Below are 26,522 nucleotides of genomic sequence, written 5' to 3' on the forward strand. Positions count from 1 at the left end.
TCTTCGGTAGCTATCACAACAAACTGTATAAACTGATGCATCAGTGAATAATAACTCAACAAGTAATGCCCAATCAAGGAGTAGATTTACTTTGGGAGGAAATGGACATATTGACAGATTCCTCTACTTTGAACTGCTTGCAGAACTTGCCTGGACTATGTATCACTTGTATGCATTATGAACTATCTGTTGGTGCAGTGAATTGTGGTAATGCTGGCATCTTTGCTGATGGTGTCACCGGTGGTACAATTTTTCAAAGGAGCCCTCAATTGGCTTGGTGTCATGGCATTTTTCATCCTCCTCCCTTCTACTAGTGATGGTCTAAAATTTGGGGGCCAACAGAGGTGAGGCAAAGAACCTCACCCCCCACACTGGCACCAAGGACAAATTTGGGGGCCAACAGAGGTGAGGAAAAGAACCTCACCCCCCCACTGGTGCAAAGGCCTATCCACAAGTATGGCTGTATGCTGGACCGGTAGTCAGTGACGGGTATGATCCGATTGCAGTGGTACCAACCTAAGACAGGAGGCTGACGCCTAGAGGTCAGTTCATCCGATGACGGGTAAGGACCATATGTTGAATTGGACTACCTAACAGGCACGGTCCCTAAGCCACATTACTTGTTGTTTAATTAAACAGAAGGGGGGAGATGCTGAGAGCCACAGCCGAGTCTGTATGGCCCCTGACATTTTGCCAACAGTATTGATTGACAGGCAAGGCGTTAATATCCGCCTCTGCCGCTACTTTTGAGTTCTAGCGCTATTTTTGAGTTCTCGCGCTATTTTTAGTTCTCACGGGGATTCCCTGGGAGTTCCCATTGGTTGGCGAAGTGCAGGAGGAGGGATTTCCTGGAGAGATATTTCCGGCGGGGGGTTCCTGCAGGAGCCTCGTGGCTTTCGGGAGGATTCCCCAGGAGTGTGTGTGAGGTTTTTTTCTTGCAGTAAAAAAATAAAGTCTGTTCTTGCTTCAGTGGCTCGTGATTTGTGCCCAGCCAGACTGCGGCATGTAACAAATCATAGTCCACAGTTTAAAATATTGTAACTGATCCTTTTTGAAAAATTTACTGACTCCTGCATTAGATCATTGTCACAGATGAAGATGTAACAAAACATAAGGAATCATTTGGAATTTTCTCAGTTTAGAGAACAGGATCGTTCTTTTGGGAATGGTCTATTACCTAGAGGTCTAATCAATTAAAAAAAGTGAAAAATGTTTTTCCTTTCTGTTCCATCATACATTATCTAAAAGGTCAAGTGAAATAAGACCTTCATTTTTTTTTCATAATTAAATTGTGTAAAACCCACTTACAATGTGATAAAATTTTGCTGTCTGTATAAAGTTAAAAAATGACCTCTATAAAGATACACAAAAAACTAAACCTAACGTTTACTTATTTGAATTTTGGTAGGACTTAGGAATATGGGGCATTGTGTGGGTAGAAGAAAGTTTCTTTGTACTTTTCACATACTCTGTAATTATTGAACCATGTATTACTTACCTACCATCCTCCCAAACTCCTGCATAATTCAAACATGTATACAAAAAATAATAATTAATTATTAATAATAATATTCTTTGTTGTCTGGAAACATTTTATAAATTATGAATGCACTGCTTTTCCTACACAGGAATAGAATTTGATTAAGATATAGGAGATAAGCTGGTGTGATGGTGGTACATCTGTAATCCCAGTGGCTCAGGAAGATTGCAAGTTCAAAGCCAAACCTCAGCAACTTAGCAAGGTTCTAAGCAAATAAGTGAGACCCTCTCTCAAAATATAAACAATGAAACAAAACAAAAAGGGTTGGGGTTGTGGCTCAGTAGTTAAGTACCCCTAATTCAATCCCTGGTACCAAAAAAAAAAAAAAAAAAAAAGGTGTAGGAGATACTTAAGTCATTATGTGCACATGTGAATACATATTATAGCAATTTGGCCTTAATCTCTTATTGTCCCCAAGTTTATGATTTTTATACTTGATTTTTAAGGATTTTGGACTTTATAAAAAAAATTAAAACTGTACCATTTCTTCCTAGAAATTTTGAATAATGTTCTGAAAAATATTATCTCACTAAATAATTTCACTTAGACTATATAAATACGTACCATTATCTTCTTCAATTCCAACAGGGCCCGCTTGAGGAGTCTCTCCATTCTTTAAACAATTATGGATATACGTTGCCTTCCACCTTGCATATTTTCTGTGTTTCACATTCTAAAAGAGAGTATTTTTATATTAATATTAGATAATGGCAAAAAAGTAAAAATATTAAGCATTTAAGATAGCCTATATTATATTTCTGAGATAAAACCTATTTTTATGTCGCACAGCTCTGAAGTGTCTGGTGATCACCCCACCCAGATGCTGATTCTATTAACCGTCTAGGGCTTGACAGACTCCATGTAAAGCTATCTTCATCAAAGAACATGCCCAGTTCTTCTATACAGTGTCACATTTCAGAAAAAGTCTGCAGGGAAAATATGAGAGTTTTCTTCTAGCAAAATTTGCAACTCTTATGCACAACAGAGAAAGACACTAAATGGAATTTTTAAGATTAAACATAAAATAGAATAACAAAAAATTAAATTATTTTCACTAAAAATCTGTGCAAATCTATGAAAACTAAGATGACACAGTTGTTAAAACATACATTAGACTGATAGCCAAGTAAACTAAACTTTTAACCTGTCATATGCTACCTAATACCTCTGAATCTCATTAACTCAATTCTAAGGGGAAAATAATGCCTCATTGTAGTATTGTGAGGTGAACTGAAAATTTCACTTGAGAACTTGCTAGCTGCCTCTTTCCTAAATTCCATACATTAATTCCTGTCTTCTTCCAAGTCTGACTGTATTTTGTTTCACTTTACCAACAATCTTACCAAAAGAAACATCCACATTTAAAGTCTTTGCTTTTTTACCTTTCTGTTCACTCAGTGGGAAGGGGTTTGCTTGCTTTCTTTTCTGTTTAGTTCATGTTTCCTTGTCAGAGAATTTTAATGTAATGGTGCATTTTAATGACAGGGAGTCCACGTGTGAGCAGCCTGTATGTCACTAAACTGCTCTTGCTAACGTCACCACCAAAAACCTACTTTACACTGGCAAATCTAATGGACATTTTCCAGGTTATCACCTAACCAAACCTATCAGCAGAATACTAGAATCTGGAACATTCCAATTGTTGAGAAATACTCTCTATTTTTGATTTTTTGACACTCTCTCCTGGGTTTTCTTTCTACTGTCTGTGTCTACTTAATGCTCTATCTAAACACCAAATAATCTGAAGTACCCTGTTGAAGCAGAGATTGCAAACTAGTGGTTCAGTCAATGCTGATTCTCACAGAATTTAAAGTATGAATTGCTTTCCATATACTAGGAAAATTATGGAAATCCACATTTCTCTTTTTTAAAAAATGGGAGTTCTAAAAACACTGAGCCTGCCTTACTTGGTAATAATTACCTGAACTGAACTGTAAGTACAGTTCTCTTCAGTTGATGTATGCTCATTTATACTCATTCATTCTGGTTCTCTCCCTGTTCCCCACCCCCTCCTTCCCTTAGTTCATTGTTGCTTATCATTAGCTGCCACCTATTATTTCATACTGGGCTGCCTTTATTCAGTACCTATCAGGTTTCTACAAGGTAAGAAAAAGGTACCCTCATATAGTCTATTTTCTTATCTCTCCACAATCATTCCCATGGCTTTAAGTACTATGGACATCTTTATCACACTCTTAAATGTCTGTACTTAGCCTGAATTTGCTTCTGGCAAATATCCAACTATGTGACATCTCCAATTGCATGTTCATATACAACTAAATTTAATTTGTCTAAACTTTTCTCTTGATTCTCTCCCAAACTCTCCTACTTGCAGGGAACTTCATTCTCTTAAGTGAGAAATATGTGAGTTATTCTTACCACGTTCATACCCACCCACCTAAACCTATATCCCCAGTTCCCTCACTTAATCCACTAGGGATTCAGTTGTTTTTGCTTTTGGAACATACCCTGAATTGCTCTTATTCCCACTTTCTCTGCATTATTCCCCTAATCTGACTCCTTACTTTCGCCCTACTCCTGCCCCCCATCTTCCTCACTCAGTACTCAGGCTGTGCCTTTATAAAATATAAATCCCTGTCTATCAATCTTCAATGGCTTTCCAATGCACTTAAGATAGAAAACAAACTTGTAACCTGGGCTACAGGAGTCTATTCTACATAGTTCTTAACTGTCCAGTCTACTCTAATGTGTATCCCATTCATTCAGTACCACCAGCCAGGAGGATACATTTTTTATCTGTGTACATGCCAAGGTCTACACCACCTCTTCTCCACCTGATTTCCTTTTTTTTCTCCACATGTCAATTCACTCCTATCACTCCTACTCAACTCACCCCTTATACATAAGATCAAATGTTACTTCTCAAAAATATTTCCCTGACCATCCCAACCTAAAAATACTTAGTAATTCTATATCTTTTCTATGACAATATTTATTACAATTCATAATTATATACTTAACTATATGTTTTTAGAGTATTCTCCCCACAAACACACACTTAACATATTTTAGAAAACAAACTCAAAAAAGGCATAGTTCACGTCTATTATTTATTACAAGCACTTGACCTTGGTTTCAGCACATAGTAGCTGTTAAACAAATATACACATTTCCAACATATAATAGTTTGATTTTAATGGAAGTTATTCTGTTCACTAAACATATTTATTACTTCTGTGTTAATGTAATAGATTATAATTTTTGTAGTACGTAATGGAATATTGGGATTAGAAAGTTCAATTAAGATTATTAATTTAAATGTATGAATTGCCAAGATCACTGTAATGTCATGTGTAGCTAATAAAAAAATAAAATTTAAAAAGAGATTATTATACAGTTAGATAGAATAATTTGAAATTTCTAGTGTTTGTTTTTGACCTACAGAATAGTATTATATGGTTCACATTTTTCTTCCATTTCATTCTTTGGGAGTAAAGAGTAGGTACACTGAAGCACTGAACTTTTTTATTCTTTAATTTTTCAAAATCCTGAACAACTGAATTCAAGTTCCACAAATGTTACATTATTTCAAATTTAAGATACTCCAGGTTTAGTTGTTCACTTGAATTCATTATTTGCAAACTGATTATTTTCCTTCTTTTGAAAGAAAAAATAAGATAGGCATAGTTCACTTCAAAATTTTTGTAGGCTCAATACATGTTTACTATTCTTAAGACCTTCAATTAGCAATATGGGAAATATAAAATAAATCAATATGTTATTTCTGTTTGTAGGGAGCTACCTTTTTTTGGATGCAGAATTAAAACGTTTTATCAAAGATTACTATATGATATAATTAAGTAGGAAATATTAAATTTGTTTCTTGCAGTAAATGCATGTTAAGAGTTGAGTAAAATATTAAAAAATTGGATATAAGTGATAAAGGAAACAATATTTTAGTTTGGCTTCCCAGGGTAAGCACGATGGGACAAAGTAGAAAGTAGTAGTCAGAATTCTCTGGGGAGAAGGAAAACCATGAGCAATGTCAGAAAGACAGAAATAAAGGAAATATTTCATTTGAAGATAAATCAATTTGCCATGGGTAGAAGATACATATTCAGGGCTGGTGGCATAAGTAAGATAAGTCCAAAACAAGACAAAGTTTTGAATTAATACCTTGATAGTACTTTACAGGTTATAAAGCATTTCTGTACATTTTATTCTTATTTGGTCCTCATAATAACCTTGAAATACAGGCTAATCATGTTTTAGTTCCATTAAGGCTTTGAGGCATTATAGGATTAGCTTAATATAAAGATACTTTAGCACCCAAGGCCCTCCATATTGTTGACACTGCTTCAGTCTTGGTTCCTGCTATTTCCATTAATTTCAGAAGGGATTGTTTATCATATGCCATCTTTTCCCACATTACCTTCCCTTATCTAACATGATTTCCTTTTCAACCCACAGTCTCTTTCTCAAGTTTCAACCCAAATATTCATTCCCAATCAACTTCCTGCTTTCCAGTAAGACAACATTTGTCATTTATTAAATCAGGCACTATGCTAAGTGTTGAGGATTACTAGGATCAATGAGTCAGGTATAACCATTAGAGTCCAATATGAAAGCCAGGAACTAACTGCCACGCCTAAATGTGATACCCATCTTATCTAAAGTTTGTTTTAGTCAGTCTTCCATTGCTATAACAAAATAACTAAGGTAATTAACTTATAAACAGAAAACTTTATTTTACTCCTTGGAGGCTCTACTCCATGACTGGTTCACCTGCTTGCTCTGGGCCTGTCTATGGTGAGACAGCACATAAGGATAGGAGTACACAGTAAAGCAAAACTATTCGCCTCACGGCTAGGCAGTGTGGGATAAGGAGGGACCAGGAATTCCACAATTCCCTTCAAGGGCAGGGTTCCAATTATATAAGTATCTCAAAAAGGCCCCACCTCCTAAGGGCTCTACTACCATCCTGAGGATCAAGCAATTAACACATGGACTTTTGGAGGTCTCTTATCCAAAACACAGCAGTCCCATAATAGTTCTTCATCTTTTGTCTCTTAGGGTTTTAAAAATCTCATCACTGTAGAGACAAGGAAATGCCATTAAAAAGTCAAATGATTTGCCCAAGGTTACAATAATTTAGTAGTCAAGCCAGACAATCCGGGACTTCCTTTGTAAGATATGCACTTAGCAATTCAGATGGACATACATGAAATAAGGGAAAAGGGGCTTTAACAGGTGTTTCAGCCAGCTTTTTTTTTTTTTTTTTACTGCCCAGACCAAAAGACCTGACAAGAATAATTAGAAGAGCTAAAGTTTATTTTGGAGCTCAGGGTTTCAGAGGTCTCAGTCCATAAAAGGTTGGTCCCAATCCTTGAGTCTCCAGTGAGGCAGAACATCATGACAGAAAAGTGTGATGGAAGAAAGTGACTCAAGGACATATCACTGAGAAGGGGGGGAGGAGGGATAAGAGAAAGGGAGAAAGAGCACATGTGCAAGTGATGTGCCAGGGACCAAAGGCACATCCCTAATGACCTACCTCCTCTAGCCACACTATCTGCTTTCAGTTATCACTCAGTTAATATCTATCAGGGGATTAATTTGCTGATCCTGTTAAGGCTCTCATAACTCAATCATTTCACTTCTAAATCTTCTTGCATTGTCTCACACATGAGCTTTTCGGGGACATCTCATATCTAAACTAACAAGTACTTAATATGTTAAAGTAGGATATATCTTGAAAGATAAAAAGAGCTTCACTTTGAAAGTATATGAGTACACCGTTTTGGATAAGAGTGGTCCTAAAAATAAGACAAATCTTTCCCAATCTTGAATGCTTTAATCCTTTCTGAAGATCTAAGAGGGAAAATTGTACAATAATGACTTTATAAAGTTGTCTTTTCACCTTAATAGTATATGAAGTTTAATAAAACATTAATAAGCTAGAAAGTGTTCATTTTAGTAAGCATAATTTAAAAAGCGTCCCCAAAGCAGATAAAGCAATAGTTTTATATTACAGTTTACAAAATACCTTCATTTGGACAAACAGGAGTGAATAATATTTAGCAGCAATTTCTGACAGTAGTAACTTCAAATTAATATACTTTAAAATACTGCTTTCTTTTAAAAAAAGAATGCTGGTATTGCAGAATATTTTATGAGAAAATTTTTAAGATGTCAATATTCTTGAAATCTGTTAACTCCTTTTAGTTGATTAGACATCCTTTTTGGGAAACAGAAGTTGCAAAAAAACCTTTTATGTTTGTCCCTGGCCTCTAAGTTTCTGTTTTGTAACTGGATAATGAGAACCACTGACAAATATAAATTTAAGCTACTAAAGTTGGTAGCAATATACAAAGTTTTCATTTAATCCTAATTCATCTGGTTGGACTTGATATTCCTAAGAATGACTGGTAGGAAAACACTAGCCATAGACTAGATCAGATGTTTTAAAACTCAGTACATTTAAGAATGACATGAGGATAAAATTAAGGCACATACATGAATGTACACACATTCACACACACACACACTCTATCCAAAAAATTCCGACCCAATCTATAAAAAAATTTAAGATAAAATAATCTTCAGTAGTATACCAATGAACCATCTTAAAAGAGAATGTTTTGTAAGAGCTACCTCCAATTCTCCTTTTTCGATTTTCTCTTGAATCCAGCCTAGTCAAGTTTTTATCCCTACCACTCAATACAACTGCTTTTGTCAAGGTGAGATTTCTTCTCTACTGCTAATCCAATGCTTAATGCCATGTTCCCCAGTCCTATCAATATGAAAAGCTGATCACTTTTACCTTGAACCTGGGGTTTCCTGGTTATCAAGGTCTTCTGGTTTTCCTTTTACCTTGTTAGAGTTCCTTCTGTCCTTTGTAAGGACCAAAGGCTGGGAGTGCCAGACTTCATTTCTTAGATTCTTAATCTTCTCCTCCTATACTTTATCTTAATGTTCTCTTTCAACTTTATGGATTTAAATACCATCTCACATGTCAACTCCCAAATTTATGTCTTCTGTTCATACCTCTCTTCTGAACCTTAAATCTTATTATATCCAACTTGACATATTACTTCTACATTGGATAGCCTTCTTAAAGTTCCAAGCCAACTACTGATCTTCTGCCCCTAAATCTGCTACTCCACATGTCATAAATGACAACTCCATTCTTATTAGCAGTTCAACACAAACCCTGAGTCACTTTACCACTCAAATCTCTTCTGTCATCTCTATATTTGAAATAATCCTAAATTCAACTCCTTCTTGACATGACCTCTACTGTAAATTCTGGACTGAGCAATCATTATCTCTTACTTGGATTATTTAATAATGTACTAACAGGCTTCTTTTTCCCCCACCCCTGTCCACTATAGTGAAAGGAAAAATAGATTTTTAAAAAAAATTTCAGTATTAGGAATTGAACTCAGGGTCTCATGCATACTAGGCAAGTGCTCTACTACTGAGCTACATCTCCAGCCATTCATTTGGTTTGAATTCCCCCTCCTCATCCTCATCTTCTGCCACTCTTCTTCTCCTTACTCTGGATTCAGTGACACTGTCCTCCTTGCTATTTCTTGAATAAGAACAGGCAGCCTATATTGTCTTAAAAACTTTGCACTTTCTCTTGCCTATTCTCTGAGTACCTGTATCATTTATTCCCTCACTTCTTTCAAGGCATTGCTAAAATGTTGCCTTCTCAGTGAGGCCTTCCTCAGTCAACTTACTTAAAAATTAATTGATCTTTTTATTCCTACCTTGAATTCCTTGATGACACTTACCATATGACACAGTATACATTTAATTATTTATTTATTATTATTATTATTATTATTATTATTTATTCATTGTCTCTCATAGGACTGTGATTCCCATAGGGCAGGCATTTTGCCAATTTCTATATTGCTAGTGCCTAGAACAGTGCTTGGTGCATTGAGCTTAACAAATATTTGGTGAATGAATAAGTGGATAGGTAGGTTTTTAAGTGTCCATATTTTTACTTAGTACACCAAATGATTCTGAAGCTGCTTAGAAACCATACTATGAAAATCACTGAAACGAAACATAACTCTTTTTGCTAATTAATAAACAGGCATATCAAACTTGAGTTCATAGTGTTTAGACTTTTGCTCATAGGGAAGATAATACATGTATATTCTTAAGTCCCTAAATTCTCCCAAGTATATCATACAAACAGATGGTCTATATAGCAATACTACGATGTAATACAATGAGAAATGCTTGAAAAACAAGCATTAAACAAACATTACCATGAGTAATAACTCAATATACGAAGTATTTATAGTTACAAATTACATGTACTTCCTGAGATTCATTAATTTTTATAGTCTGATACTTTTCAAAGTACACAGAATTTCATAAAACAAGTTTTAAAAAAGGGGAACAAAACTGCACCCAAAAAACACATTTAAAATTGAATTCAAATACTTAAATTTAATTAGTCTTTTTATATTTGAATGTACATTCCAATTAGTCAAAAGATTTAGCTATTTAATCCTTTGTTTTCATCAAACTTATAAAAAAGTTTCAATAATAGTACAAGATATTCCCACGTAACTTTTAATTAGATTCTCCAAATGTTTACATCTGTCAATCCATTTATGTAGATGAAAACATAAAATATAAATGTGTATATACATGTTTTTTCCTGTACCATTGAAGAGTTAAGTTGAAGACACTGTATCCCCTTATCCTTTCACTGTACATTACTAAGCTCCAGGACAATCTAATACACAATGGTTATGTCCCCCAAATGTTGTCTGTTATTATTAGCAGTTCAACACAAACCCTGAGTCACTTTACCACTCAAATCTCTTTTGTCATCTCTATATATGAAATAATCCTAAATTCAACTCCTTCTTGACATGACCTCTACGTGGGTTGTGTCCCAAGTCTAGATCTAAGGAGCATGCATTATTTAGTTGTCATGTTCATTTAGACTTCAATCTGGACTACCATTTGTTAGTTTTTCCTTGACCTTGACATTAACCTAGTTGTATAATGTCTGCTGACTTGGATTTGTCTGATATTTCTTCATGATTATATTCTCATTGTGCATTTTGGTCCATTACTATGAAAGTGATGTTTTTCCTTTTCAGTTGATTTTATGAGGCACATGATGTGGTTTGTCCAATACTGGTGGTGGCAGGTTTGATGACCTGGTTAGAGATGTATATGACAAAATTTTTCCTCTTTGATAAGCAAGTTGAAGGAAATATTCATTGGACTCTATGGTAAAGACCCTTGTTTTTGTTCTATCATTTATTCATTGCATTGTATTTGTTAGTATGAACCCACAGACTCTTACTTAATGGGTTATTATTCATTACTATCATTCTTCATGCTAAATTGTTCATGTCATGGACAGTGGGAACTCATTCGAGTAGTTGCTGGGCCCCTGATTATGACCATACTTGCTTACTTTCTGGCACAAGAAAGTTCAGTTGTCTAGTGCTTTCTCTGACCCAACTAGAGATTTAGTCATTTGTATAGGACTCTTGTTTCCTGTTATAGAAGACTGGTATTTAAAGCCATATTCATGTACTAGGAGTAATTATTGCTACTGCTGCAACAATGCTTCTAGGTCTTTTCAGTATAGAGATTTAAAAAAAACTTCTATACAGACTTATTTTTCTAATATATTCAAAAGCATGATTTAATATAATTCTTCCAATTCTAACCAAATGCCACAACACAATTTAGTCATCTCCCATTCTTGTCTGAAAATGAGAAACCTGTCTCCTTCAATATATTAATTTACTCAGTCCTTGAGTACAGAGTAAGTAGGTTTAGAATTCCTTACCTTATCAAGATAAACCAAATTTATGGAGAGTTCTGTTAACTTTATTTTCAGTAAAACTGATATGTCTTGATATGTATAAATCTTAAAGTGTATGAGTTGATGTTTTGTGCCTATGTAAACCATACTGCTATCAATATACAACACTTCTAGTTCCCCAGAAAGTTCCTTTCCAGAATTTCAATTTCCTTTAAATTTCAAGTTCCTTTCCTTTCCTTTCCTTTCAATTTCCTTTGCTGCAAAAAAACTGAAAACTATTTTCTTTTATTATTTTTTTAGTTACAATTTGTAATAGTACTTGATAAGAAGGGAATCACAGAAACTGTATTGACTATTCTTTTACTCAGTATGTCTGCAAGATTCATCCACGTAGACTATACTAGTAGTCAGTTCCTTTTTGTGTCTAAGTAATAGCACAATTTGTTTATCAATTCCCCTGTTGGTAGACATCTGGGTTGTTTCCAGCTTTGGGGTATTATGAATAAATTTCCTATGAGCACTCCTGAACAAGTCTTTTTCTGGACATATGTTTTCATTTCTCTTGGATAAATACCAGAAAAGGAATTGCTGGGTAAAAGGGTGGGAGTATGTTTAACTTTACAAAAATCTGCCAAATCTTTTCCCAAAGTAGTTATAACATCTAATATTTCCACCAAGCAATGTATGAAAGCTCTTATTTTTCCACATTCTGGAAAACATCTGATGTGGCTGGTTGGTATTTATTCATTTTAGTTAATATTACTAATTTTTAAATATATTTAGTCTATCAATGACTGAGGAGCATGTTAAAATCTCCACATATGATTAAGAATTTTTCTATATTTTACTTGTCAATTTTTATTTCATAGAATTTGAAGCTCTCATTATTAGGTGCATAGACATTTGTAACTATAATGTTTTTCTTATGAACTAGCCCTTTTATTATTGTGAAATATCCCATTTCACTTCCAGTAACATCTTAGAATTTACTTTACCTAATATTGTCACTTGTGATTTTGTTTACTTAGTATCTGTATTTGATGTCTTTCCCATGTTCTCATTTTTAAAATGCTTGTCTCTGTACTTGTTTCTTGTAAACAGCATATAGTTAAGGCTTGCTGCTTTCATCCAGACTGAAATTTTCTACTTTTATAATGAAGTGTTAGTTCATTTGCACTTATATCACATATTAACATAGTTGTATTTAGGCCTAAAATTTGCTGGTTGTTTTGTATTGATTCCATTTGTTTTTGTTTCTCTTTCTTTCCCTTCTTCTGGGTTTAACAATACACACACGCGTGCGCTCACACACTCACAGAGACATACACACACATACAAATAAACATATATAAAATGTAGAGTTATAAAATGTTTACATAGTTATATATCTTTTAAAGAAATAAAGAAAGTATATAGTTTTTTACATTTCCACACATCACCATGCCTAGTATTCATTCCTTCCTGTAAACTGAAGTTTTCATTTGGTATAATTTTCCTTCTGCCTGAAAAACTTGTAGCTGTTGTTTATATCTTTAGTACTCATCTGTTATCAATAAATCAATGTTTACTTCAATCTTCATTTTTTGAAGTATATCACTGCTATAGATAGAATCTTGAGTTTATAGGCCTTTATTTTTTCTGTCACCACTTTAAAAAGTTCATTATTATCTTCTGCTCTCTACTTTTTTCAAGACTTTCCTTGGTTTGACTAGGATGCTCATAGGTATAAATTTTTTCTTTAAAAAGTAATTAATTAATTTTCTTTCCCCTCCCTTTTTTTAAAACTCCTCCCTGCTTTTTTAAATCCCTCTGCTTTTATTGGTATAGGTGTGATTTTCTTTATGTTTTTCTTATCGAGTATGTACTGAACTTTTGGAGACTGTAACTGATTTTCCATACAATCTGGAAAATCTATGGTCTTTATTAAAGTATCTTTTCCTTTTCATTTTCCTTATACTGCACCTTTTGTGGAACTCCAAATGTGTATTTTAGATTTCCAAATATAGTGGCAATGTTACATAATGCTTAGGTATTTCTGCATAAGTTCATTTAAATATAGAATAAATACATAAGATTGATTAGGGTAGTTTCTGTTGAAATTCTCATCTATTTGTTGATATCTCTAATTACATTTTACAAGAACATTATTAAACAGGGTTATTATTCTTTATTATATTAATTATTCCTTATTATATAGTAAAAGTATGGTTCAGACTCAGGTTACAAGCCAAAATAATTTTAGATTCTGGAACATTTCAGAATATCATATTAGAATACTCAAATGGTAAAGTTTATGCAGTTATTCCAAAATGCCAAAATCTTGGAATATAAAAAACTTCAGGTCCTAAGCATTTTGAATAATGGATACTTAACCTGTAACAAAGAGACTGTATTTAAAAAATTCACAGCAAATTAGGCTCATATTTTCTTTCTAAATTTTAATTTTTCTAATAATCCATTTATTCTTTACATTTTATAAAAACAATCACTCTGAAAAGGATTGGGAATTAAAAAGTAAAAATTTTAAAAAGTCTTATTTGTATATTTTATCATAGAGTGTTTGAGGAACATTATTCTCGACTATAGTACCTGGGACATGGTACTCATATTTTTATGACCCTCCATTTTCTCAGTATAATTCAAAGATGTGAAAGGTGGAACATGATGTATGTGAAATGTGTAAGTACAGTGCCAGGCAAATGGCAGGTGCTGCACATGGTCCCTTCCTTTCAATTCATTAGTCAACCAAGTAGCATCACAGTTATTTTACTTTTCTACATTAGAATATAAGCTCTGTGAAAGTATGAAAATATATTTCATTAATCTGATCTTCCCAAATTAATAGAAACAACAAATAAGGACAATATTATCTTTTACCTGCAATTTCATATTTTTTCCAAATAAGCAGTATGAAACTTTAACCTAAGATTATGATAGTAAAAAGGTAAAATGTTATCCATTCCTCAAATATTGTTGGTAGTGAAATAAATCTAAAATATAATAAAAGGAAGCCCATGAATAATACTGGATGCAGATTACATAAAATACCATTATAGAAGAAAAATAATTGTATTTTGAAGATCCCTTGCTCTAAGATATAAAATGTTTTTAAAAAAGTAATATATACTCTGGTGTTTCTATTCCTCAAACTGGGACACTGACTCAAAGAGAGCCACAGGAATACTAAAGGTTTATATAGCAAGAAATTTAACTAAAATGCTGAAAAGAAATGATATAAGTTAAATGTATATATTTAAAACAGAGATAAGAGAGTTGAGAAAGAAATAGGGGCAGATCAATTATACTTTAAAAACTAACAACACATGAGTTGAAGACTAAGGAAAATATACACTTATTTAGTTTTGTATGAGTAATAATATGAAGAGGAAAAAAAATACCAGGAAATGGACCAAGAAAAATTTGGTGAGTAAATGAGATTTATTACTTTTGAGGAGAATTAGGAAAGAAATTCTGTGTACAAAAGTCTAAATATTTTGATCTACAGATAGAAAAATAAAAGGCTGACTATAGCAATGTTTGAAACATCAAGTAATCAGTCACTTCTTTAATCTGATATTTTACTCAGTGTATAAATTTATACTTAATGTTTCAGAAGGAAAAGAAGAAAATGAGACATTCTGAATTATAATATAAAAAAAGTCATTAAAGTTACAACGTAACTATAAGTAACTCTAAATAAAGGGTAAAGAATTGAGAAAATGGACAAATTCATACACAGGCTAGAATAAGATAGTTAAGACTTGAAGAGAAGGTAAAACGTAGGCAAAGCAGGCTAAAAATGCATTTTCCAAATGAAAACTGACAGGATGGTGAGCAGACAAGTCCGACAAACAAAAATTAGGACAGGTAAGTAGTATAAGTCAGGTATGGAAAACTATGATAGAAAGCCTGGAAATCTAGCAAGAGAGCCTAGACTTGCAGTGCCAGGAAACAAAAGTCCCTGAACGTTCTTTAATAAAACAATGACAGAAGAGAGCAGTCTGTGAAGAAACGAGCTCAAAATAGGAAGATAAATAAATTAGGTAAATTATACTATTTCAGCTTGTGATCCAGTGACTTTTATGCAAAGTGCTGAAATTTCAAATAAAAACCTAACTGGAAGACTCACAAACATTATGCTATAAATATCCTACAAAAGGCTTCAGGTGTTCAGGTTGCTTCTTCTATGCTTATTACCTTCTATTATTTTTATATTTTGTGTTATATTGGTATTTTGAACCTCCTAGTATTGTTGCTATGAGACCTGACATCCCCCTTCTTCCCAGAACTTTCTTCCTTGCTGCCATATTTTTCAGGTTCTACTTATCACTAGTCAATTTTTTACCCCCCACCCTCCTAGCTCCTAATTAAAAACTTTTAGTTTCTCTCGGCCTTTTCATTTTTTGGTCTGCTTTTTCATCTTCTTTATTTATTCTCCTTTTCCCATTACTTCTCATGTGCCTGCATATATAATCACAGCCTGGTACAGTTGAAATGACTGCAGTGATTGTCTTATCTAAGCTTTCTGCTTTATAGGAGAGTAATTCAATCCAGAGAGGTAAGATGACTTCTTGTTCTGGAGTTCAGTGAAGCCTGGCTCTGACAACCAGAGTCTCTTTTCTTTTTAGCATAATTTGTAGGGCCAATAAGAGACAATTGGAAGACTGAATCCAGGGCCTATTGTTAACTAGGCAAATGCTCTCCCACAGAGTCACAGCCCCAACCCTGGAAATATAATTTAAAAATACAATAACAAAAACAATTATAATGCTCTTCTCCCCATTTTCTGATGCTATTTTAGTGTTTCTCAAACAGCATATTTTGAGGAGCAAGGGAAGGAACAATTTTGAAGAGAGTTTCAACTGTGCTGCAAATCTCTGGAATATGATGCAGTTCAGTACCACCACTGCTTTTCCCTTATAAATGAATACACTAGTTATAGAGTCCTGAAGTACATCTAAAGATTATATATTTAAAATAAAATCTGCCTACCTGAAATCCTCAAACTCATTCTTTTCCCACTTTTCTGTTTCCTGTCTTTGTCTCTGTTAGTTTTTTCAAAGTACAGGATGAAACTAAAGTGGAAGTGGAAAGGAGGGAATGAGTTACAACTGCTAAATGCTTTAAGTAACCAGTTTATACAACTAAGCTTTTTATTAGTTTTTGAAATAAGAAATTTTACAATAGTTTGTGTCTTATTTTAGGTACCTTATACTTATATCACCAGTATATACAAGTCTTACATTTACACAAAGGAACTATGAGAAAGGGCTAATGCCACTGATTGCTCTGTTTATCCATATTTGTAGGATAAAAAAAAAAAATCACAGCTAGAGTGTATTTCTCCCTGTTCTACTGAAACAGAGCATCATATAAAATTAGTGGTATTTTAGGCCATTATTTTTTTTAAAAGTTAATCTCAGTAATCATTATGAAGACTCCATTTCTAGAAACTAAAAACAATGGAACAATAACAACAACAACAAAATGGAATAAAATTAAGAGAAAACAAATTTGAAACAAGGATGATCAAACTAATTGGTTTCAGGATTATGCTGATGGCATATGGCCAGTCTTACTGGCACCCTTTCCTTGTAGGTTGACTTTATACATTTAGTTAATCTTCATTCATAGTAGAAAATCCTTAGTCATGTAAGGATAAGATCACTATAGCATAATGGTTATGAAAACAGCTACATAATTACCTGTTAACTGTGCACTCACATATTTTCTAACTTAAAAATGTGGAATTTACACGAAGGCCTAAGAATAAACCTCAGAACAATCAGGTGACAATAGGGGCTTCCCTTTCAACTTTGGCCTTAAATTGTTTAATTTTCTTTCTTTCTCTCTCCCTTCCTTTCTCTGTTTCTTTCTTTTTTTTCTTTTCCTGTACCATTCCAGACCCCTCCAGGTATCTAGAGTCCCTTATTCAACAATAAAGATGCTATTTCTTATTTTGTTTTAGTGTAAGTGCAGGGCACAGGAAGTGCTTAGGTAGCTGACTGGGTAGTGAGTGAGCTACCTAAGTGGGAAGAGTGTCAACATTTTGGGAAAATGTTTTATGCTATCTTATTGGTAGTATAATGCAAATTCTGCCTCACCATCCTGAACTTCTTGGGAAGCCTTCTCAGTGGCCTCATTTGAAGTCTTTGTCTTAGATACAATATTCAAACAACTAGGGAAACTGTCGTCAAGGGTACATGAAATTAGATGTTTCTTCTGAAATGCAGAAAAATCATAGGCTTTATGTATGTGAAAGTGTTTAGGTATCCTTTAAATGAGAAGAACCCATTACTTGAGATTTCTAGAAATTTTGTTCTCTTTATCTTGTTTTTTTCATATTATCTGAACATTTCTAGTATTTATAACTTTACTTTCTCCTCTTGTATTTTAAATACAGATGTTTACCAAGATATCTAGTTGAACATGTTCTCCTCTCTTTTAAAATAATCCAACCTGACTTTCATAACTTGAACTGTTCTCTCTACTTTGCCATTTCTTGCCTATTTATTTCCAAGAGTGATTTCTTTTTGATGTCACCTATGCTTCAAATTTTGAAATCATAGTCTGAACATATTATTTTCTCCAATCAAAACAATCCAATGTGTATGACTCTCTACTTTGTAATTAAGGTGTACAGAATTCATCAAATCATTCCTCCTTTGCCAAATGGCTTGCAGTTCTCTCCTTCTACAGATTCCTATCATATAAACACCCCCAAAGTACAGTTCTTTACTACAACACTACACGAATCAAAGATTGCAGGCCTTCTATTATCAGTCTAATCTGGCTTATAACTTACTTTTCTTACTATTCTCCTTCACGGTCCTGGTTTTCTTGAAAACCATAAAGGCAGTTAAGTAGGATGTACTTATAAGGCCTTCAGAATACAAAAAGGTAGTACTTGGTTATTTCAATGACTAATGAAAGCTACTGGCATTGTGTGAGAAAGGGCCAGGAATGCTTGATGTTCTTGAATAGAAAGGACAGAAAAACCCAGTCAAATAATTGGTTGTTATCTGTCACAACTCTGAAATGTCCTATACAACTTTTAAGCTGGCAAAGTCCCTACTTCTAATCATCTAAGCTATAGCATAACTACATTTTATGTACAAATAAAAAGAACTTCTGCAGTTTTCATATACAATCTTTTTTTTTTTTTTTTTTAAAATGCATATACCTCACAGATAGACAGTACTTTTTGCTTGGAACTTTACTAAGAGCTGAAAATTATTTTTAAAAAATCCTATCATGGAACTCGATGTTCTTTGTAGTATTTAAACCACCATATATCATGACTGCATCAGTCGAATATGTAGCTCTCTTTATCTCTTTCCAGATAAATATCTTTCCTTTCACAAAACAAAATTTTCATGCCAATTGTAAAGCCTGTTACCGTGAAAACAAAACTGAATTCAAAGCAATGACTTTTGTCACGTAGCCTCTATGTGGGCATGTATAAAATAATTATGTACTATGCTTATCTTAGAATCATTATGAGAAACAAATTAATAAAATGGATATAAAGTAGCTTTTAAAATATCAAGTTCCATATGTACTTCATGAGCAATAATACTTCTGACTAGAAATGAAATGGAAAAAAAGTCCTAAAGACTTACCTCTGTTAATTTTATCAGATAATGGCGTAGAAATTTAATACTATACAGGATTAATAACATATGAACACTTAATAAAATCAAATTCTAAACTTGTAGCTGGCTAATAAAGCTGTATACATATGGTGAAGAGTAAAATACATGCTGGATTTAAAGAACTTAGTACAAAAAATAAAATATACTATTAAAAATAATTTACCCATTTCTTCTCACTTTTAAACAGTGGCTAATAAAAATTTTTTAAATTATGCTTTGTTTCCATTATATTTCTGAAGGATACATTGCTTTAAATAAATCATAAAATAATAAAATTGATAAATTGCAACATTACTCATCTTCAACTAATAAGACAATAAAGAATATACACTCACTTCATCAGTGAGTTCTCCAAATACGGTTATGACATCTATTAAAAGGCTTGCAGTATAGAAGGACTTGATCATGTTTCTAGAAGAAAAAAGAGAGTCTAGTTTAAATGAAAAAAATTACAATGTAAGATTAGTCACCTAGCTTGAAGAAGAAAAATTGCAAGGTTTATAAAATCACTTTGAAACTAATGTTTAAATAAAATCAGATTTCAAGAACACAATGGAACTCCTATACTAATGTTATTAGAAGAAAGTAACAACACTTACAAAAATACTAAAACAAGGTTTTATAGTATGTTTTTGATTTTATAAAATGTAATTAGAGTACTACCTGAATCCATACCATATCATAATGCACTTCTGTACATTTAATTATTAAATTATAATAATGACAAATCATTTGAATTGGGAGGAACACTTTAAAAATCAACATTATCGGGTTAGGCTGTGATTTTGGTGAAAACATACTCTTAGATTTTCCTAAATGTTAAGAATGGCTAATGGCTAATTAGAGTTAATTTACTTGGGGGAAAAAAACAAAAAACAGCAAAGCATGCCCTTTTCAGCCATTTCTCTAAAAAGAAAGCCCCATATTTATAACCCCAAGTCATCCTGAAGGTCTACAATTTAAAACAAAACAAACAAACAAACAAAAAACTAAATCATTAAAGTTTCAAATGAAAACAAGATAATTCATATCAGGCAATAAATAAACTTATAAAGTAAATTTTAGTTTCTTCTTTCTTTACTTACTTGTGAAATCGCCCAGCCCGATCTTCATTGTCTGCATACAAAAACATTTTCAAAGCATAATTCTCCAAATGAGCACAACCAACTATTTCTTGAGTAATAGCTTCATTATCACCCAACTGTTTCTTAAGCTGAAACAAAATCAGATACATAGCTCATAGTTCTGAATTTTTAAGTCTCTGCTTAAGTGCACACAAAACTAATAATCATTTAAATTAAATTATTTTATATTCATTTCAATAAAATGTATCAATGAAATCTTACAGAAAGTGGTTGTCTCTTAGTCCAATGTATTTAAAACAAAATCCAATTTTTATACAACTATGAAGAAATATACTTATGATAACATAATAGTATAATTTAGTTCTAAAGACAAAAAATAATCAAGAACAATCAGATAATATATGCAAGTATTCTTATGAAGCATCAGAAAAATATTTCACCAATATTATCCCATATACTATAAGTTACCCTAATAGTGAAATTAGAAAATTATTCCCCCAAAATATATAATTAAAAATCTTAATTTATTCTCATTTAAATTTCTTCTATCAAATATTAAAAAGAAGACTAGAAGAATCATTATGTCTAAAAACAGTATCTCTTAGAGCACAATGTGTAAAAAAATCTAACTCTAAATAAGATGACCAACTTAGAATTAGATTATGGAAGTTTTAAAAATTTAGACAATAGAAAATAAGCCACAGCTATCAGTGTAATAGCCTAGGAGAAGATGCATCAATATGGACTAGCCCTTAACTTTGTTAAAAGCAAACGCTGGGACAGCTGGCCACAAAAATCACAGGGCAGCCTGATTATGAAGTGAAACTACTATGACTAGCACTGCATGCTTTATGCACTGACATTCAATCCAGCCCATTCGAGTTTTCCTCAATAGCCAACTCTACAGTGACTCGTGAAGTCATAAAATGTTCAAGAATGTGACTTATTAGTCACCCCCACATTCCTGCTAGGAGGGAATGATGCTAAACCCTAAGAGTAGCATGCCCTGACACTCAGAAGGGGAGGAAGAGAAGATAAGTAACTGGTGTCATTTCCTTTTTCATCTTCCACTAAAGAAAATAGCCTACTTCATCATGATAAGAGCTATTTAAGGCCTTCCAAAACAATCATCCACAGGACTATGTGAGGGAAGGTTAGAAAGGGTTTGACACTCAACAGATGATGAGCCAAAAGTGATCTACAAAAATGGGGAAAAAGATATAATCTATATAAGTAAACAGTTCAACCTAATTTATACTCAACAATTCCTCTTAGAGTATGATGTAAATAAAAAAAAGGTGTGTCATTTTTTTCCTCAGGTATAATGATACTGCTGAATGTTGCCAAGGGAAAGAACAAAAATGACCAATACATACACACGAAGTACACAAACACACAAAATAAAATGGCATTTAAAACTCATTCTGATAATAAATTATCCGTGTTTAACTTACGGCTTCTAATTGATCCATTAACTTTGATAAAAATTTACGACATTCAGGAGTTTTACTATCAATCTTCATTCCAGTTTGCATAGCATATAAACGACCTACAAAGGAAAGAACAATAAGTTGATTTTAAATTTCCTTTTAAATGACAGAAAGTTTTGCCTAATAACTAAAATAAAATTCTTATTTACTATGAATTTTATTTATAAATATGAAGGACACAAAAGTATCATCCAAATAATAAAAGGAGGTCCATAATAATAGCATATTTTCACTAAGCAAGAAATTATATTTTGAATTATGCTTCAAAACAAAAAAAACGAAGAAATGACTAGGTAGGTTAACTTGTCAAAACAATCTACAATTTAATTAGCAAGTCAAGACATTCAGAACAACCATATGTACAAGAACACTCAGATTTTCTGAACAGAGAGAGTTATAACTCTTTTAGTTTTTTTTATGTAGTATCTCTTTAAATAAAGCTTCTCTTTAAAAAAGAATAAAAACATTTGAGATAAAACTAAAGACCTTTGTGACAAACATTACAATTTTTTTTTAAACATTACAATTTTAATAGCATTTTCAGTGACAAGAGCTGTGAACAGTTTTGGTATAATTACTCTTATCACTGGTATATACATTCAGGGTCTGTCATTTCCTCTAATATAAATTCAACTATATCCCCTAGCGATCAGTGTCAGCACTAGTTTCCACAGTATACATGTATCATTCAAACTAAAGCATATTTATGTAGTTTTCAAATTTTCATTTTTTATAAATTATGTTTTTCATTGTTACAAATGATGCTGTGATACCATATCTCTTTGTATATACACATGAGAGTTTCCTGAGCTAGGTGCAATTCTCAGGTCCTGGTATGTGTGCCTTTTTTCATTTTGGGATTGTCTTTTAAATGCCTAAATTTTAGACATTCCCAAAATGAAAAAAGGCACACATATCAGGGTGCATATAGATATAAGTGCATTCGTATCTATAATATATGCAAGCACCCATTTTTCTCTCAACTCACAAATTAAACCTAAAAATTCTTGTCAATCAGAAGACTGAAAATAGTAGTTCACTCTATTTTTTTTTTTAAAGAGAGAGAGAGAGAGGAGAGAGAATTTTTAATATTTATTTTTTAGTTCTCGGTGGACACATCTTTGTTGGTATGTGGTGCTGAGGATCGAACCTGGGCCGCACGCATTCCAGGCGAGCGCGCTACCACTTGAGCCACATCCCCAGCCCATGTAGTTCACTCTTTAAGTTTGCATTTTCCTGAATTCTAAAAAGGTATTAGATGTTTATGGGATAGCTCTATATTCTCCTTTGTGGATACAGGAAAAAAAAAAAAAAAACTTTTGCTAAATTGGTTTTCTTTCTTTCTTTTTTTTTTTGGTACCAGGGATTGACCACTTAACCACTGAATCACATCCCCAGATCTTTATTTATTTATTTATTTTTATTTTGAGACTGGGTCTTGATAGGTTGCTTAGGGCCTTGTTAAGTTGCTGAAGCTGACCTTGAATTTGTGATCCTCCTGCCTCAGGCTCCCAAGCCACTGGAATTACAAGTGTGCACCACAGTGCTGACTCAGATTGGTTTTCTTTTTAACAAAATGATTTGTAGCAAAATTCCTTACAGGTTATGAAGTAGAAATATAAATTCCTTCCCCTTCACTGGAATCTTTGTGAAACTATCTTTCCTCCCTGCTTTTCACCTAAGGACAAAATTATCTTATATTTAATAATGCTTAGTATTTATCTAACCACAATTCAAACTTCATGATAATGAGGATTTTATCCTATCTTGTTGCTGATGTATCCCTGGCATCTAGGCTAGCGCTTGGCTCTGAATAAACATTTTCTGAATAGATACAAACATAAATGAAATAAAGTACATTCTGCCCCACTGATAAAAATGTCACTTTTATCATCCATTATGTTTTCATGAAATAGGACCCAATTGTTCATCCTGCTTTTAGTCCATTAGCTTATCACCATTTGCTTTACTATAGCATCATAATGGGATATGTTTGTTACTCCTAGGATTTACAATTCAATTATGTCTACCTGATAAACTCCTCTTTGAAAATGTATTAATACATTCATGATAGTGATTTACTGTACCCACTGTTAATTTTAATGATATTATCTGATTTTGTACTTACACAATTTTTTTTAGTTGTAGATAGACACAATATCTTTATTTTATTTAATTTATGTGGTACTGAGGATCGAATCCATTGTCTCACACATATTAGGTGAGTATTCTACCACTGAACCACAACCCCAGCCCCTAATTTTATATTTTTTAATGTCTAAGACTTTTAGACCTCTCATGTTAGACAGCTTGAAATTTACTAATGTATTTATTTCCTCATACCAAAACTAAGGATTAAATCCAGTTTCAGAAGGAAAAAAATGGAGGTTCAAAATGCCATACATGGGCTGGGGCTGGGGCTCAGCGGTAATACACTTGCATGGCATGTGTGAAGCACCAAGTTTGATTCTCAGCACCACATATAAATAAAAATACTAAAAGGTCTATCAACAACTAAAAAAAAAATTTTTAAATGCCATACACATTTGATACTCCCATAACAGAGTAAAGGCATGGTGCTTTTATTGTATACTAGCCAGCAAAAGTGATCACTTTGATGTACAGATACTAATTTGAAAGGCAAAAAAAAAAAAATGTTGAATAGCTTAAATATCCATTGCTTTGATCACACATCTGACTTAAATTCTCTCTCCTTTTCATTTCTCTTTTTAACCATTCACATTATCAACCAAATATCTAGGCCTTTTTCCCATTTAACTATGCTAGATTTTAATCAGTTGCCTCAATCCCTATTAAAAATGCTTCCAAGGCTGATTCACAGTGGGATAGGGAGTGGGAGCATGGGAGTAATAGACAAACTTTAGATAGGGCAGAGGGGTTGGACGGGAAGAGAGGGGGCATGGGGTAGTTAATGAAGTGGAATGTGATGATCATTATGATCCAAGTACAGGTATGAAGACATGAATTGGTGTGAATATACTATGTATACAACCAGAGATATGAAAAATTGTACTCTTTATATGTAATAAGAATTGTAATGCATTCTTCTGTGATATATAAATAAAAAAATTACATAAAAATACTCAAGGGATGCAAGTAAGAAAAAAAAATAATGTCATGAAAAAAATGCTTCCAAAACCACTCATATTTCTTTTGAGTTATTCAAGTCTTGTGCCTGATTAAAGCATGCTGTTTTACTTAAAACTATCAGAACTCCCTAACCACTTCTTTTCTGCGTGCTGTCCTTGTCCTTTCAGAGTTTGTGCTATATTTCTTTTTTTTAAAGTGCATCATATGGAGATCTTTAAATAATAAAAACATTGGCTGTAAATACTATGCCCAGTCTTTTAATTTTTGAATGTTATTTTTAAATAAAGTACCTTATAATGCTTATGTAGCCCAAACTACTATTTGTGACAATTCTCCAACCCCAACAAATCTAAGTTTGGAAAGTTCTTTTATCTCCAGAGAATTAAATAATCAGTTCTATGACTTTTCTATTTTTTTTCCTATGGTTTAATCTTTTCAATTTAACTCTAGTCTAACTTGTATTTCCCACAATTACTGGTATCTGTTTCAAAATCACTTAATATGCTAATCTTTTTCTACAGTGGTTTATGGTTTCTTCTGCAATGCTTTTTGGCTATTTAATTTTGCTAACATCCCAGATCATGTCATCTTCTTCCATAATAACATCTATAAATGATAATATAATTTTTCTTTCCCTAAATTTAATCTTACTATGCCTTACTGTACTGCCAAAATTCCTGAAGGCTAATAGGGTCCTTGCTCTTATTTTTAAGAAGGCGGTTTCCAGTAGAGAATAGGGATTAGAATGCCAGGTCACATGCACATTGCTCATATTTTCTTAACAGAGCCAGTATCCTCAGTTACACTGAAGCGAAGATCTTTGAGACTCACATATCCCAGGATTCAGAAAACAACTGCCTGGAGTGGACAAAGAAAACATTACCATTTTTGACTGGGTATTTTTATTTCATTCTTCTAAATTTTATATTTTTACATATCTCATGATATATATTAGTACATCAATACATCAATATAATTTACAAATAATATACATAAAAGAGATTTAGGTTCATTTAAAAATATATATATGGGCAGGTGATCAATCAAAAGGTTGAGGATCATGGCCCTACTGCATGACCAATTCTCTTCATTACGATGAGGTATTTTCTTGCCCCAACTAGGACAGTTTCCTCCCTACGCCCTCATTCCCCCTATTTCAGGTCCCTGGATTACTACTGTTTAATCAGCATACCCCTTTACATCTTCTCAGATCTCTTTCTCTGACTTAACTAAAACCTAATGTCACATGAAGAAATCACTTATAATTTCAGTTCTTTTGAGTAGTGAGGGATCTAAAAAAAAATTCTCACATACTTAAATTCTACTGCTACTTAAATTTCAATATTTTCTCAATGTCTTCTCAACATTCCGGTCTTGGGCTCATGCCACCCTCTGCCATCTAAACATGTTACTCTTGTAATCGCCCATGAACCTTGGGGTCTTTTCTTGTCCCTTCATCATCTTGAAAACTTTGTTGTTACATAGATAATCAATACCGTGGTAAAGACAGTAACCATTTCACTTGATTATTCCTATCTTCCTTTCTAAAAGATACCTCTATCATCAAGGATTATAATGTACTTAGCCAAGAGTAGATTCCCTAATATTCTTCAAAGCAAACTAAGGCCATGTAAGTAAGACTAACATCATACAACTTATGGAAAGTCTCCTTAAAAGGAAAAATGACATCAGACAAAAGATCTTACTGATCCTCTCTCTCTTTTCTCCTCCTTACTGCCGAGAATGAATATGTGAGATGACTAGGTTTTAGCATTCATCTTAGTCTACATGCAACCCTAAAAATTACAACTGTGCTAGTTAGTAGCTTTGAAACTAGAATGAGCTTCAGGGAGATGGTACAATGGC

The 26,522-nt window shown here is 33.1% G+C and overlaps 1 protein-coding gene across 1 annotated transcript in view; it reads right to left on the reverse strand.

Moving 5' to 3' along the window:
• The window catches only part of Vta1 (vesicle trafficking 1), an 80,311-nt gene that overhangs the window by 36,882 nt on the left and 16,907 nt on the right, over positions 1–26,522 (reverse strand). The window contains exons 2-5 of the mRNA XM_026397632.2: positions 21,510–21,604; positions 20,056–20,183; positions 19,306–19,381; positions 2,105–2,213 (exon numbers count right to left, since the gene is read on the reverse strand). Of these exons, the coding sequence (XP_026253417.1) occupies positions 2,105–2,213; positions 19,306–19,381; positions 20,056–20,183; positions 21,510–21,604 (408 nt within the window). The remainder of the gene's footprint in view (positions 1–2,104; positions 2,214–19,305; positions 19,382–20,055; positions 20,184–21,509; positions 21,605–26,522) is intronic.

Source organism: Urocitellus parryii, chromosome 8, assembly GCF_045843805.1.
Source record: "Urocitellus parryii isolate mUroPar1 chromosome 8, mUroPar1.hap1, whole genome shotgun sequence".
NCBI lineage: Eukaryota > Metazoa > Chordata > Mammalia > Rodentia > Sciuridae > Urocitellus > Urocitellus parryii.